Below are 16897 nucleotides of genomic sequence, written 5' to 3'. Positions count from 1 at the left end.
TAGCCTCCGGAACTGAGTTTATTAGAAACCATTTTGGCCTTAATTTGGGTATCACTCTAGCATATTTTTATTTGGTGCACGAGGAGTTCTAGGAACTCCTGGGGCTACATGATAAATCCCATACACAGGAGTGTATTACTTCTATCATTTGAATGTAGTCAAGCCCCCATATCCACCATCTGGGGAAGCTTCAGAAGGAGTCAAATTAAGCAAAAGACTCGACATGGCAATGTTCTTTATATGCCGACCACTGTTCTAGATAATGAAATTAACAACATGACTGCCTATTACGAAAGCACTTTAATAAAATTCAGTTTGAGTTGAGGCATACACCTAAAAGTCGCTCCAGATGACAATTTCTTATAGATAATCTATATATTTACCATGATGTAATTACTTTTACGAGCTTAACGAGTAATTTCTTCTATAACACTAAATTTGTTAATATCTTGCTAGAGGAAGTAGGGTTTTTATTGCTACTTGTATTGCATTACATCAGCTGTTACATGGTCATTAAAAATAACATGCTTTAAAAGAAATTAAACATGAAAAAAAACATATAAATTGGTTAACAAACAAAAAAAAAAAAACCAAATTGGCTTTTTTATTAAACAATTGTTTGTTTATAAATTCATAGTTGTTTTGCTATTATTTTCTTTCTTCAATTTATACGATGAAATTATCAATTTCCAAAAAAATTACTGAAGTGGTATAAATAAAAACAAAACTAATTTTATACTTATTAATTTTTTGCAATGTTTTGATTTGTTTTCTCTATAAGATAATTCATAAAAAAAAGTATTAAACAATCAGGCCATTTGGACTAACGTCTGACTGATTAATTTACCATGCTTATAAAAAGCACGTTCGTCATATTTATTTTATGGCAGGGTAACCAAAAACTAATAAAAAAAGATGTGAGAAATTATAATCGATCAAGACCAACCATACATTGAGTAAAACATTTTAAATTTCAATAAATTTTATCGAAATATTTTCAAAATTACGATCTGTTCTTAAATCGACTCAGAAAGTGATTCTGCGTTGATCGGTATAAGATGGGTGTTAGACTAATATTTTTGGGCGTTACAAACCTCCCCACTATGGTGGTGTAGGGTATAATTAGAAGTTTGCACAATTGAAGAATATTTCAATTTATTTCAATATCTGAAATATAAAGGGTCTTCCAATAGGGACTTCCTAACTTTAACAGTTGAAATGGCTGTCATTTATTCAGTTTGTTTTGCCAGATCACCATGACTGGATATAGCGATCAACCACAAGTGCAAATGATAAAAGTGTTTTATCAAAATGGGTTTTCTGTACGGGCAACGTTCCGCGAATGTTCATCAAAAAATCATCAAAAAATCGTACCCCATTTCTGGATGATACGTCAATAAACAGATTTGGCGAATTTGGGGCAATACCAATTCACATGAGATCCATGAGCGTCAAATACATACCAAAAATTTCACTTTTGGTGTGGATTTTGGACTGGCGGAGTTATCGGTCCAAATTTAGTTGAGAACGACGTTGGCCAGGACATCAACATCAACATCAACATCAACGGCAAGCACTTTATGTCGAAGATTGCCAACTTCTTAGGGTCTTAATTGGTTGATATAGACACCAACCACATGTGGTTTCAACAGGACGGCTCGTACCATACGGCTCATGCCACATTGGTCATCTCCTCGTGCGTTAGACTTTTTCTTGTGGGCTTTTCTATGTCGCCAGTCTACATATGCAAATAATCTTTCCCTTATTAATTTGCCACGTAAAAAACATAAGGCAGACATGTTATATATAGGGTTTTTATCCCGAGAATTCCCGGTACAAATTTCCCGGGAATTTTGCCAATTTTTCACTACCGGATTCCCGGGATTTTTAGTAGGGAATCCCGGGAATTAAAAACTGACGAAAATACATAGAAAACAAGTTAGAATTCAATTTTTTTTACCAAAAAACTGTGAAAAGCTTTTTACAGTTTTATTGCTTATATCTCGGCAATAATAGATTTCTTCTTCAAATCCATAACAAAATAGCTTCAAAAATTTATTAAATGATTAAATTTTTCTTCAATTCAAATCTAGTACTAAAAGGCTTAAGACAATTTTTTCAATTAATTTTGGAAATGATTTATTTGATTTAACAAAAATTTAATCATTCAAAGTTTGAATAAATTCTGTTATTAACTTTAAAATTAATTCAGTTTAAAAAAGGCTTTGGAATGAATCTAAAAATATAAATATTTGGAATGGATTTATGGAATGAAAGGCTGACATTCTTTAATTACGGTTTAAGATTTTAGTGAATTTAGCTCAAAATTTATTAATCAATTCGAAGCTCTGATATTTAATAACTATAACACTATGCTTATTTTTGAAATTTGGCTATAATATTCCTAATTTACAGTATCATTATATATTTCGGGAATAGCCGGGTACCCGGGAATGTAGAAAAAAATTTCTCGATTCCCGGGAATCAAAAAAGGTCCTAAAAACCCTAGTTATATATCAATGGATAGAGGATTTTTAACAATTAAAAAATTCATGGAATAATTTTTTCAAAAATATAACAAAAAATGCATTTTATTGAGATTTTTCAAAGATACAAATTATTCAAATTGAAATTAAATTTTTATTTATGAATGTTTTGTAATGAAATTTCACAGTTATATAGATTTTTCCATTTAAAATGGAAAAATAAAAACAAATTTTGAAATTTATTATCAGCAATCCTGCAATTCCCAAAAAAGTGTTGAAAAATTCCAAAAATGGGAATTTTTAGTTTTTTTTTTTGCTATAATATCCATACCAGAGTCGGGGTTATCGGAACCCTTTACAAAATAATTAAAAACATATTGGGTCATCTAAAATCGGTTACGAAATTTTGATATCGAATATGCGATTTGAGAATTTTTGTCCTAAATTTTAATTTTACATAAAAAATTGGAGTTTTTTGAATGGTCCTGGTCCCTGCGGTATCAACAATATTCACATTTTTTTTTCATTTAAAATATTTGATGAAGAGTTAGCTTTTCAAGAAGTATAAAATTTTTATACATTCTCTTAGAAATTTTGTGCGATAACTTAAAAAGAAAAAAGTACTTTTTTACAAAAAATTACAGAAAAATCGCATTTTAAATTTTTTTTAAATTAGAATGCATATAACTTTGGACTTAGGCATTATTTTTAAACAATTCTTTTTCTATTTGACATATACATGTGTTGTTACTCCAATATAGGAAAATTGGAGAGAATCGGAAACATTTGGATCTGCTGTTATCAAAAAACTGGAGTAGTGTGGATAAAAATTTTTAAAATTTAATTTTCAAATGCGAATATCTCCTAAGCTATAAGATATAATTGAAAGCTACGACCATGTTTTTTTTAGTGTTCAACAAGGAGATTCTATATATGTAATTTTTTTGAAATCGGAAGATCGTTTTAAAAATGTAAAATACCCGAGGTGTTCTACTTAGAAGGCCCTTGGTCGCGCCCCTGGTTGGTCCATGATGTCCAAGTTCAAAACTTAAACTCGACAACGCTTCCTCTTTGCTCTATTTTTTTCTCTATACCACTGTGCGATGTTATATTCCCTAGATAGGTAGGCCTTTCGCTGATATCTCACATACAATTTGTTTGATTTAAATTTAAAAACAATAATAACTTAATGAAATACCCTTTACTGGTCCTCAATTTTCCAAGAGGGCACGGCACAATTTATACAATTTTTTGCTGCTATATATGGTTTTAGTTTAATTTTCAGATAACTGACAATATTTACATTAATTGATAAAATATTAAACCCAATAATGAGTAGTTACATTTAAATATTAAATTTAAATCAATATTAATTTATCTTACAATACTTATAATAAGCAGTGTACAATACTTAATAATTAACAGATGTTTTCTTAAAATAAATATTAAATATTAATAATCTAAACTAAGAATTTTCATATAAAGACACACGGATGATCAAGAAAACCCCACAGTGCTTTACTAACAGTCAAAGTTACAAACTAAAGGAAACAACATGAAAATCTTTATAGCTGTGGTTGGCATCTTAGCCTTGGCCAGCTCTTCTTTAGCCGCTAACAAACGTTGCACTTTGGCTACGGACATGTATAACTTGGGAGTACCAAAGGATCAATTGGCCGTTTGGACCTGCCTTGCTAAATATGAATCTAGTTATAAAAAAGATCTTGTGGGACCTGTTAATGAAAATGGCAGCAAAGATTATGGCATTTTTCAAATAAACAGTAAATATTGGTGTAAACCTTCCGATGGCAGTACCTCCTACAACCTATGCAAAGTTAATTGTGATGATTTGTTGACTGATGACATTACTGCTTCGGTGGCTTGTGCCCGCAAGGTATTGGAGCGACAGGGTTGGAAAGCCTGGTCTACTTTGTCAAAATGCCAAGGCACTTTGTCCACCATTGATGTGTGTTTTAGTTAATGTAAAAGTGTATAATGACTTAAAGACGTTTTAAACTATTAAAGAAAATAAATTTAAACTGATCCAAAAAAAGTGTAGTGAAAATCCAAAATCAGTTATTTAATGTTTAACAATACAATGGAAACTTTTCCTAATATTCAATAGGTCATAATCCAAAAATATTCTTAAGATATTTTTAACTTTTAGTATTTTTTTGTTTATTTGTATGTGCAGCACGTAAAAATATAACCATATACGGACACCACTACATGATAAAATACCAAAAAAAAGGAAGTTAAGAATCATTCCTAGAAAGTTCATATGTTCTAGAAAGTTGTTTATTGAGATCGTAGGTACATTTTTTTAGTTAATTGTTTCCTTGAATTTTGAACGGTTTGCTACCTATGGACCAGAACAAAGGAAAAAAGGTAAAAAAATTTAAAAAATTTTTTAATTTTTTTTTGCAATTTTGGTCTTAAAGATAAAGTTTTTTTGATTTTATGTGTTCACAATTTTTGTTCTTTATGACAAGAGCCACATCTTTGCCTCAGAAAGTAAATCAAAATGCCGATTGGTTTGCAAGTTATGAGCATGAGAAAATTATCCTTTTTTTCAAAAATGACACCGGGGCCCTAACTCTTTGGGGGCCCATAAAAAAAATGCATGTCTGGGAGACACGGGTCTTTTGTTTGGCCTTTCATCATGTAGTGGTGTCCGTATATGGTTATATTTCCATGTCTTAAAATATTACACACAGTGATATTTCACCCTTCCCTTTTAACCGCATCTTATAATTTTGAGTCCATATTTTGCGATCTACAATTTTCCATAGGTTTTCTATTAAAAAATCTATTACCTCGGATTGTAACCACTAGTATACAACCCTAGTGGTGTAATTGGGGGTCATTGTCATGCTGGAATCTCCAAATTAGGGGCATATTTTCGTCAGCTTTTGGTTACATAAGATCGTTTGAAATGGATCTGTATCCGACTCCAATCATAGTACCTGTTTTGATATGAATTGGGTCCATATCTTGTTCTGAAAAACACATACACACATTTGTAAGACGTCAGAAGGAAAAGAGCACCCAGTCCAGTCAAATTTGGTTGTGGAAATATTCAGCCCAATTATGAATAAAAATTTTCCGGGAATTTTTCCCCTTTTCTCATTTTTCCTATTCAAATTCAATGGGAAAAACTCACGGGGAACAAACTATCAGGGAATTTTTTATTCATAATTGGGCTGAATATTTCCACAACCAAATTTGACTGGACTGGGTGCTCTTTTCCTTCTGACGTCTTACAAATGTTCTCCCATCACCACCACTTAAATTGTGTTTGGGCCGAATTACCGCAATGAGTATCGAAAAGTTATTTCGATATCGAAATTATAATCAAATGTACTAAATTTCTTCGATATCGAATGTCAGCTGTTCTTCATCATGAAATTTGTTTTATAAAACTTTAATATTTTAAACATTAATTTACAAATAAGGAGACAAGTTTACAAATAAATCACATCTTGTTTCAGATTTGTTTTTCAATGAAATGATTCCTACTGCATTAAAAACAATCATTAATGCTAGGCAAATTACCGCTGCAGTATTTCCAAGTAGACCAGGCGGGCCAACCTTGTTGGGCCTTCACTAGGCGGGCACATCTAACCGACACTCCGATATTATCATTCAACAAGTTATCACAACCTACTTTACATTGGTTGTAGGAGAAATGACCACTGCTAGGTTGGCACCAGTACCTGTCGTTGATTTGGAAAAGGCCGTAATCTTTAGTGCCATCCCTGTTAGGGGGACCCACAATGTTAGTCTGATAATGCGATTCGTATTTAGCAATACAGGTCCAGCGAGCCAGTTCAGATTTCGGTACACCCAAGGCATACATTTGCCTGGCCAAAGAGCAACGTGTAAAAGTCTTGCCCAAGGCAGGAGCAGCGAAAGCCACAACGAAAGCTATGATAAGCAAATTGAAGAATTTCATGTTTGAACTTCTTTAGTAGCAATTAAACTGATAACTGCAATTAATTTACCAGCCTATTTAAATGAAATACTATATGTAAATGTTAATATTATTCATATTTACGCATTTATTATTACATTTTGCGAGATGACTCATTAAGAAATAATCGACTAAATATAAATAAAAAATTACTTTTTTATTATTCTAGGGTAAATCCCAGATTTCTTCTGTTCTTATCATAAAGAAAGAAAACAATAGTTTAACTTAAATAAAGGAAAATCTCCTAATGTTTAGTAATACAAATTAATGTGTTTTTCAAATAAAAAATATTAAAAATAAAAAAAAAATTAACATTCTCCCCGACGGGGAATTGAACCCCGGTCTCCCGCGTGACAGGCGGGGATACTGACCACTATACTATCGAGGATGTTGTTTGAATTTAGACAAATACTAATCCTAAGCTACAGTCTTACATTGTATAGAACTATTTAAAGTTCTTTGAAAAAACCACCCCCTTTTAGATAATTATTAACATAAATTCATGTTAAAGAGTAACAGAGATAGAATTATAAAATATTTATAAATAAAAATGAGACCAAACAATAATAAAGCATTAATATGTGGTGCCAACTATTTAGAAACAATATAATCGCAGTATTTGAAGTATAAATAAATAAGCACTGAAAAGAATTGCACAAAAAATCAATAAAATTTTATTGGAATATTTGAATTGAAAAAAAAAATTTTTTTAATGAATTGAGGATCCTGATCGCAACTCTTAAAATAATTGATGTTTTGCACACTAGACATCTTGGCGATTTTAATTGGTCATCTTGGAGCCGGGATCTTGGTTTACGTGGCAGTTTCCTGCGCGCGAATATTCATGAAACCCGTTTTGACAAGACCACACCATTCGTCAGATGGAGTGTCATCGTAATGGTTGCTAAAATGTCGAAGTTATTTGACCCATCCTCACCAAGGTTGGTTGATATGTAGCTGTCCAGGAATCTATGCCTTTAGACACTCAGGGCTGGGCATTCGCAGAGAAGGTGGAGTTCAATAGGAGTCCAAGGTGATTTACATGCTTGCCTAGCATTCAGTGCCGCGTTAATACTGCCAGTAACCTTAATATATCACTTCTATTACGGTTTATCAGTTGAATAGTTAATTTTTTGTTTAAAGAGTGCCACATTAACTTGGCCAACCAACATATATCTAAGTTGCGCCATCTATTCCCAGCCTTAGTTAGAAAGTCTTTGAAGTCCCCAGTGGAATTTCTACTGAAACCGCATTGAAGATATCCAAAATAGATCCCATTCTGGCCAACTCATCTGCCTGTTCATTGCCATAGTAGTCTCTATGCTCAGGGAACCATACTAAAGTAATGTCAGATAGACGACCTGGCCGGACGGAGAATTCTTACATTGCCTGACTAATGAAGATATAGGCATTCGATGAGAGAACTGCTGCCTGTAATGTATTACAAGCTACCATAATCGCCTGAAAAACACTACATTCATTCGGAAGACGCTATGAGATACCTATTCCAAGTTCGTCATAGAATACACCAGAACAAACATCACAGCTAATTTTAGAACCATCTGTATATGTATATGTCATATTCGTACACGAGATTACCCCCACACCACTCACTGCTGGAGTGGTGTATTTATGTATATATGGAGTAATATAGTTCGAAGGTTGGTTTACGATCGAAGGCAATAGGCCCAGAATCCCGCGTGGCCATATGTTCTAGATCTTCACAACCCAGATGCATGGGATCTGACTTCGTTAGATTTATTTTTCCAGAAATAATCAAAACTCTTAAAGTGAATATTGCAACAACCGTTCATGGATTTAAATAACACCCTCTTCCTTCTTTAGAATAATAGGAAATTACATCAGAATTTGAGTATAATTACTTTTATAAATATAGTAAAAAAAAGTTGTTGGCTCATAATTATTTTGCATATTTTACGCATTGTTCCTACACTTTAGCGAAAGGAATCTCCAATTATATTCGAATGATCACTCCAACTTTCAACTCTGTGAACGCAAATGTCAGAATCGGTTACTTGCAGTTTTATTTCCACAAATAAACGAGGAATATAATTCCGATCTTCTACGTATGACTAACATTTATTCGCTTTACTTTTCGTTCGAGAAACTGGTCATCTTCTTCTTTTTATATATAATTCTTCTGAACGTGTGTTAGTAACTGAACTCCTCCTTAACGGCTGAGCCGATTTCGATGAAATTGTTTGTGTGTTTGAGTGGGTGCCTGGATGGTTTAGATTCACAATTGACATATATAGGTACAATGGGCGTGGCACCTCCCATAGAAATTTATTAATAGCTACCGAGCGAAGCCGGGACGGTCAGCTAGTATCTTATATATATCTAATTTTATATTATTAAGAGATTGGTTTTCATTACTTTTTGAAGATGCTATCAATCAACTGGACTGGCCATTTGTCCTCTTTTTAACACTTTTCAAATCGATTTGAGGAGAACTTTGTAGGATAAGTTCTCGCACTCTTGTTCGATATTCTCTTGCATTCAGAGTCTGTGGCTTGTTTGTATAGTTCTCTGTCTTCAAAAAGAACTCTAAAAGTTTCAAATCAAGCTGGCCACTGCACTGTCGTCTGGTTGAAAACTTAAGCACTGCGGTGACATTCTCATAGTAACGAGCAATACTAGAACTACCATCGCCTATTCTGAGCAGTGTTCTTCCAGTCTTTTCAAGTCGAGATCATGCTATTCATAAGAATTAATTTTGTGTCCTTTAAACTCTTTATACAAAACAACAATACGCATACAATTTTAAATGAAATTAAACGAAATGTTTAATGAAATACTGCTGTACTAGATTATATCCACATCGCCTTAATTGAGATGTCAATCAAAAAGTCGGAACATTTCGCCCTACTTGCGCGAACTAGAAACAAGGTCTTCCTGGCAGAAATTCGATTAAACCTCTCATAGGAATACTTACAATGCCCAAGTCCTATATAAGTGGTTCGGATGAAGTGCAAGAAGAATTTGTAGAACAAAGCTGTGGTCTTCACAGAAGGCGTCTTTTATGGACCTGGACTAAGAGCCAGTTTTTGACTTCGTATTTAAATATGAATTATATTTAAGTTCTATTTAAATGTGAAAATGAGTTTCTCAGTGCTTTTTTAAATGATACTTAAATGGCCAACGTTGGCCATTTAAATTCTATTTAAGTTTCATAAACTACCATATGTTTTTGACAGCTGACTTTTGTTGTTTGGTTTTTTTCACTCTATTGTAGTAAAAAAAAACAAACAACAGCGTCTTGCTAAAAAAAGCGTCTTGCAAAAACTACAATTCCGATGCGGGGCAATTGGAGCTTCTTTTGTGCATTTTCCTACCAATAATTTTATTGTTTAATAAACTTTTATTTCTTATTGGGCAAAATGTATCAATTTTTGTTTTGGTTGAACAGCTGTTTTAAGCAAAACTATCGATAAATTTTTGATATTTAGTAGTGCTACCATACTTTTATCTTATTTAAATAAGACAAATTATGTAGCACTGAAAAACTCAAACTGTATTTAAATACAACTTAATTTTAAGTTAAAATTAACTAAATACGTATTTAAATAACAAGTCAAAAACTGGGCATAAGTATTTCAAATGTCCCACTGATAGACCTAATTGGCTATTTTAAAATCGAAATATGGTTTGAGTCTGAACTCAGTTAATTCACAAAATTTTTGTTTGGTTGGTATAACAAAGCTACTGAATGAAATCGATGAACTAGATCAATATTAGATGCTAACGAAAATAGTACTAGATCCAACCAGCAGTATTAAGGTATCGAATAAGGTCAAACAACCTCATTTTCCAAACCTTAGATAGATTGTTTAGCATATTATGTTTAGAAATCTAAATGAAGAGTTGGAAATTCACAGAGAAGTGGTGAAAAACTGATAAGCAACTGTTTAAAGGCATTAAAAGTATATTTGCCACCTTGAACAAGCTGTATTAAGGTATCGAATAATTGTTTTTCATGCCTCGTTTAAAAATCTAGAGAGAAGTGCTGAAAAACTGTCAAGTAACTGTATTACAAGTTTTTTTGTTAGTTTACCGATCACTCCAGGACCTATTAACACTGCAATCAGCCTCGAAATGTTATTCCGAGGAAGAGAGTTGAGTACACCTAGAGGTGTTTTAAGCCTAAATTCACTTACCGCCATTCCCAAGGCATGTTGTGTAAACTCTCAATTTAAACAAATTCACTATCCAGCTGCTGATTTATAACTCCACATCGAGACCCAGAGCCCGTTGAATAGCGATAGTTGCTACGTTTTCGAAGGACCTTCTATATTCAGCTAAGCTGCTATCATATATTGTTTAAAATCAATAGTTTATGGTGGCAATCGAACCCCAGTCCAATTTTTACGATATCTAGCTTAGCTTAACCCATAGCTAGTATCGTGAGGTCAAAAAGGACCTCAACCAAAAAGTTATGTTATATACAAAATGAATTAATAAAACTTTTATTTCTAGATTAGAAAATGTTGTTTCATTTAAAATATATAAAAAATTAAATACAGTAAATATTTCATTTCTTCAATGGGGTCAATTTGGACCCCCAGTTAAGGGTTAAAACCATAATATTTCACTATTATTAATTATTTATTTCTCCTTGTCCACTTTTCCCATTATTCAATCTCAATTTAACACAATTATACGCTTTAATTACATTTTGTTTGGTTTTTTTTTTTGTATTTAAACATTTATTAATGGGTCTATTTGAACCATTTATGGTTCATTGATTCAATTTCGCCTGGTTTTGCAGCATTTCATAATCAATTAAATTTTATATTCAAAATCATTTAAATACGAAATTGTGTGTAACTAACGAAAAACAAAAAAACTAACTCTAATAAAATCAACTAAAATAAATAAAGATAGACCAGACCGGCTTATTTAGAGGCAGCAGAAAATTACACTTTCCACAAAAAGCACTATAACACAATATTTAGCTGTCTCGGCTCTGGAGCAGAGCATGTATGACAATTCACCTACAAACATAGTAGTTAAAGAGGAACAACCAGTTTGGTTAGACGATTTATTGTGTGACCAGTAGTGGTGGCAGGCAGCAGTTATATGAAGTACCGACGATGCCTGTTGTTGCACACAGACTTTTTGATGTATTGATTCATAAAATGTAATAATGTGATGATGATGATGACGATGATGTTGTTGTTTGACATGTTGCAATATTGAATTTTATCAATGCATACACTTATTTACTTCATAAGACGCCTTTTTTCGCTTTTCCATTGACAAAATGTCTTGTTTTTTTATCTGCAATTTTGTTTTCGTTTTTCTTCATCATTTCATTTCATTATTACTGTATTGTGTGTCTCCAATCATACCAGCCTTCCATCCATCCACCGAAAGATAAATTTCACTTTTCATACCGAATTGGTGATGTCTTATATGAATTTATGTCGAAATTATTGTATATTTTTGTTATAATACCTATTCGTGCAACATAAATAATGTTGCAACCACCACCAACGACAAATCTACTTATAATAAGATTGTAATGAGTTGACAATATGTAGACCAAACGTTGCTACGTGCAACAGGGTTTTTGGGTAAAACTCCAACATCCAACATCCACTTTAACACACGCCGTACAATCATTTGTTTAAATATTAAAATACCAATAAAAAAATTTAAATTATTATGGGAAAAATTTCAAAATACTAACAACTATTTCCCCTTTTTTGGCTGTTAGTAAGTAAGTAAATGAAATATTTCTTGCAAAAAAATTGCTTAAATATTGTGGGGGATTTTGCCTCCTCGCTAAAAATTAAGTTGTTTTGTTAAACAAATAAACCTAAACAGACGTTGTTGTTTGTGTAGCATTTGTTTATTTATATAAGTTGTTTATTTATATAAGAAAAACTTAATTTTATTACACTAACATTTATTTGTTTGTTTGTTTTGTTAGAAGAAGAAAAATGTTAACAATTTTAATTTCACTCAACACCTTGTCTTTTATGGTTAAATGGTTTTTTTGATCTTTTTATATAATTCATCATGCAATAAAATAAAATCTATTTGAGACGATAATCGTTACAAGTGGTCTTGGCCATTTAAATAATTTCTAGTTAATCCGTTTAGTTGAGATTCAAATATTTAAAACTGTTTGAAATTGATAACATTGATTGAACTCGGTTTTTATCATCGCTTTGATAAAAGAAAAATAATCGTATTTGATAAAAATAATCGTATTTGAAAATGATAACATTGATTGAACTCTTTGAAATTTTTTTATAAGAGACTTGTCTCAATATTCATAAACAATTTAAAAATTTATCAATTAAAAATTTCAATACAAAATTTGTTTTATAAACCTTTGATAAATTTAACAAGAGAGATATATTCGGATGTGCCAAATCTTATATACCCTTCACCAAATTATACTTCAAAATAAAAATTTTAAATATTTTTAGGTAAACAAATTTTTTTTTCCAAAGTTGTTTTTTGAATTTTTTGGAAAAAATTTTTCATTGTAGGTCCAACTTACTATGGTCTTATATACATCCGTAGTTGCAAATGTCTTTGAAATATCTATCATTAGATATCCATATTATTTATATTAATGATATAGGTCCAGATATAGGTCAAACATCGAAGTTGTCCTGGTTTTTCCTTATAAATCAGCCATTTGTGGACCGATTTTCTCGATTTTAAATAGCAATCGAGCCGGAGATATTGATGTATGAATCGTGTATGTAAGTTATTTGGGGGCTTCTGAAAGTTGATTTCAACAGACAGACGGGCAGACAGACAGACAGACAGACAGACGGACATGGCTTAATCGACTCCGCTATCTATAAGGATCCAGAATATATATACTTTATTGGTCGGAAAATTATATTGTGGAATTTACAAACGGAATGTCAAACTTATATATAGCCTTATCACGAATTTGTCTGATTTATGGGGGTTACGGTCAATTATGGATCGATCCTCACAAAAGTTGATACAAAGGTTTAGGTTCATATAAAACTTGTTTGTGTCCAATTTTTTGTGTCCAATTTCATCACGATTTTATTTATTATAAGACAATTATGAAAGTTCAAGTCAGTTTCTGAGGGGGACATTGAATGGGGACTAGAGACATATGTTGACCGATATTCACCATAATTTACAGTATAAATGACTGCTTAAACAGTTTTCCGGGGGGACATTTGTATGGGGGCTAGGTGAAATCATGGATCGATAATACCCATTTTCAATACCACATAAAACTTATTAACGGAGAGAAATTTCAGCCAGATAGCTCTCTTCATTTGGGCCCTATCGTGTTTTTAACCCTCTAACCTGCAATCTTTAAAAATCTAAAAAAAAGTTGTCGAATATTTTTTTTAGGCTAATTAAGACCCAATAAACTCCATCAACAGCCATCAGAAACTAATTTGCAAATTAAGTTAGGAACCAGGTGCAAAAATATGAAGAGTGCCTCAGGGCATTATTGCCAGTTTAGGTGTAAAAAACAATAATTATGAAACGATTTTATTGAAAAACTAATGAAAAAGAACTATTAAAAAATATTTCGAATAGATCGGGCAACTAAAAGTTAGTAAAACTTTGATTTAAAAAAAAAATAAAAAATTCACACACAAAATTTCACGTGCTAAAATTATGACATCACTCACAAAACAGCTGACTGAACAAAAACTAAAAGTCAGAATGCATTTCGACCTTCGAGGAAAATGTTAACAAATCTGTAACAAAAGTCACAGTTAAATTTAAACAAAAAATTATAATTACTTTTTGAGATAATTGGTAATTTGTAATGCATGTCTTGAGGCACTCTTGCGGGTTAGAGGGTTAGCTAGATCATCTTAGATCCAGAATATATATGGGGGATTTCATGTCAAGTGAACCAACTTTTGAAATCGATGTCTTCCGATCGGGATATGCACCAATTCGATTGGATAGTAATTCAGACACAATTTTTCAACAAGATCGGTCAAGAACTCTCTGAGTTAGAGGGGGTCAAACCATGTTACTTATTAACTACTGTTCTTAGCTAAATTTATCCAAAATAGTTTTGGATAGCTATTTCTTCAATCTTTCAAAAATTTAAAAAAAACTTTTAAAAATCAAACACTTTTTTGATTTTTTCTCAAAAGAAAGCTTAGGTCTTTTCCTTGAAGAGCTTTTTGGTCGCTTAGTGGGATGCGAGTTGGATATATGTATATCAAAATAAATGTTTTGTAACTCAAGACATAGAATTTTTTAATTTTTTTGGCAAAATCAAAAACTTTTTTGACTTTTTTTCAAAATGGGACATTTTTTAAATTTTTTTTCCTCAAAAGAAAGCTTTTTCCTTTAAAAGCTTTTTTGTCGCTGAAAATAAATGTTTGGTAACTCAAAACATAAATTTTATTTTTTTTAAATTTTAAAAATTTTTTTTGCTCAAAAAAGAAAGTTTAGATCTTTTCCTTTAAGACTACTTTGGTCGATTAGGACAACCTAGATTTTTAACCTATAAACAATATTGATACATATCAAATGATAGATATTTCAAATACTTTTGCAATGACGTATATAACATATTAAGTCGGGTCAAAATCGGTAAAAAAATATTTTTAAATTCGAATTATTATTCGCCAAAAAATTTAAAAAAAAATTTCAATAAAATTTTTTATTAATAAAAAAAAAATTCGTAATTAAAATTAAAAAACATTTGAATATAAATTTTTTTTTAATTTTATTTACCTAAAAATATTCAAAATTTTTATTTTAAAGTATAATTTGGTGAAGGCTATATATAAGATTCGGCATAAGTCGAATATAGCTCTCTTACTTGCTTAAGGTAGCATAGGAAGTTACGTATCTTTTGCATGTCATCAAATCCGAGATCACTACATTCTCTTCTCGTGTTCCAGATGTAGCTAGTAACGAAGGTTGCAATTAACTTTAAGATTCTTTAACTTCGTTGAATTATTGCAATTGTTGATAATTAATTCCAAATAATGAAAATATATCAACATTTATTTTAAAAAAAATTAAAATTTTACAAATCTTGAAAAAATAATAAAAAAAAAAATCCGCGCCCAACGTGGGGCTCGAACCCACGACCCTGAGATTAAGAGTCTCATGCTCTACCGACTGAGCTAGCCGGGCATATATTAGGCGAGTGGCAAAGTATAAACAGCAATAGACACCGATTAATTTTAGGTGCTAGAGAGGGATAGGCACTCACATATGTTCAATTTGTTCTTGGGAACTCAATAAATTAAACGAGTACGAGTGCTATATTTAGCTGTGTCGAATCTTATGTACCCTTCACCAAAGTATACTTTAAGAGAAATATTAAAAACTATTTTTGGTGACAAAAATAAGGATACAACTCTTTGGACTTTCCTTATTAATTCAATTTCTCCCCAATTTCATATTATATTGTCACAATTGAGAATATACATAAATATTTTCTTTTCTTCTATTACATTTCAATTCCGATGACGCCATCCAATACTAATCTTAAATGTTTATAGATTTTCTCCACTGACTGAATGAATTTTGAAATCATATGACTACAAAATAAATTTATTCAAATAAAATTGCTAATTTTTATTGATCATAAATTTTAATTATCTTGCAAACAAATCTAGCAAATCTCTTCACCTACTTTCAGGTGTAATTAGAATTTAGCACCTTTATTTTTTTTTTCATAATAGAACACAACACACTCCATTTAACATTTTAACAAGCAAATTTGCATATAAATAAATATAATTCTCTAGCATAAGTTTTAATATAATACCAGCAGCAATAGTAGTGCAAAAATAAATACTGAACATTTGCAAAATATAGAATTTCAAAAGTAACGCCCACTTACAAAATGAATGGTTTTGAAATACATACTTGTTACAAAGAAAATTATAATTCGTGACACTAAAAATTTCCATATAGAATTTTATTGAAGCAATAGAAAGAAATAAAATTCTTAGAATCACCGCAGAAATCTTTGTAGGTAATAATTCTATTGTTGGAAATGAAGGTGCTGAGGATGCCAAAAGAATCTCAAATTTTGTTCGGTTTTTTTTGTTTGTGCTGTTTTTGCTTGTTTTTTATTGTTTGAAAAACACTTTGGCTGGCTGGCTGGCGGAAAAAAAAGATGTAATAGAGAAAAACATGTAAAACTCATGTAAATGCATTTTTATGGAACTAATTCTATTGTGTCTGGTTAAGACTCAGAGAGATACATAGTAGATACATTTGTAATGAACAGCTTTCATTCAGTTGTCATTGATATTGGCTTAAACGTCAAATGCTTATGCAAGCGTATAGTTTTTTTCTGTGTCCGTCTTGGAATCTTTTTTTTCAGTTTTGTTTATAAAAAAAAAACTAAAAAAATCTTTTAAGCATGACTTTAGAAATAAAAGTATGTATCTGTGAAATGTTAAGAACAGAT

At 31.4% G+C, this 16897-nt stretch overlaps 3 protein-coding genes and 2 non-coding genes across 6 annotated transcripts in view; 2 read left to right on the top strand and 3 right to left on the bottom strand.

Moving 5' to 3' along the window:
* mwh (multiple wing hairs) overlaps positions 1 to 16897 on the top strand; it is a 147931-nt gene that overhangs the window by 108305 nt on the left and 22729 nt on the right. The gene's annotated exons all lie outside the window — the stretch shown is intronic.
* Positions 4013 to 4488, top strand: LOC135960797 (lysozyme 1-like). The gene has a single exon (XM_065512186.1). It carries the CDS (start codon positions 4042 to 4044, stop codon positions 4465 to 4467), a length of 426 nt encoding a protein of 141 aa, XP_065368258.1. The 5' UTR covers positions 4013 to 4041; the 3' UTR covers positions 4468 to 4488.
* Positions 5901 to 6456, bottom strand: LOC135960677 (lysozyme 1-like). Its single transcript, XM_065512022.1, has one exon. It carries the CDS (start codon positions 6439 to 6441, stop codon positions 6010 to 6012), a length of 432 nt encoding a protein of 143 aa, XP_065368094.1. The 5' UTR covers positions 6442 to 6456; the 3' UTR covers positions 5901 to 6009.
* Positions 6776 to 6847, bottom strand: TRNAD-GUC (transfer RNA aspartic acid (anticodon GUC)). Its single transcript has one exon. It is a non-coding gene; the product is annotated as a tRNA-Asp (tRNA).
* TRNAK-CUU (transfer RNA lysine (anticodon CUU)) lies at positions 15534 to 15606 on the bottom strand. The gene has a single exon. It is a non-coding gene; the product is annotated as a tRNA-Lys (tRNA).

Source organism: Calliphora vicina, chromosome 5 (assembly GCF_958450345.1).
Source record: "Calliphora vicina chromosome 5, idCalVici1.1, whole genome shotgun sequence".
Taxonomy (NCBI): domain Eukaryota; kingdom Metazoa; phylum Arthropoda; class Insecta; order Diptera; family Calliphoridae; genus Calliphora; species Calliphora vicina.
The sequence above is the reverse complement of the archived record's forward strand: the minus strand, read 5'-3'. Positions and strand labels throughout refer to the sequence as shown.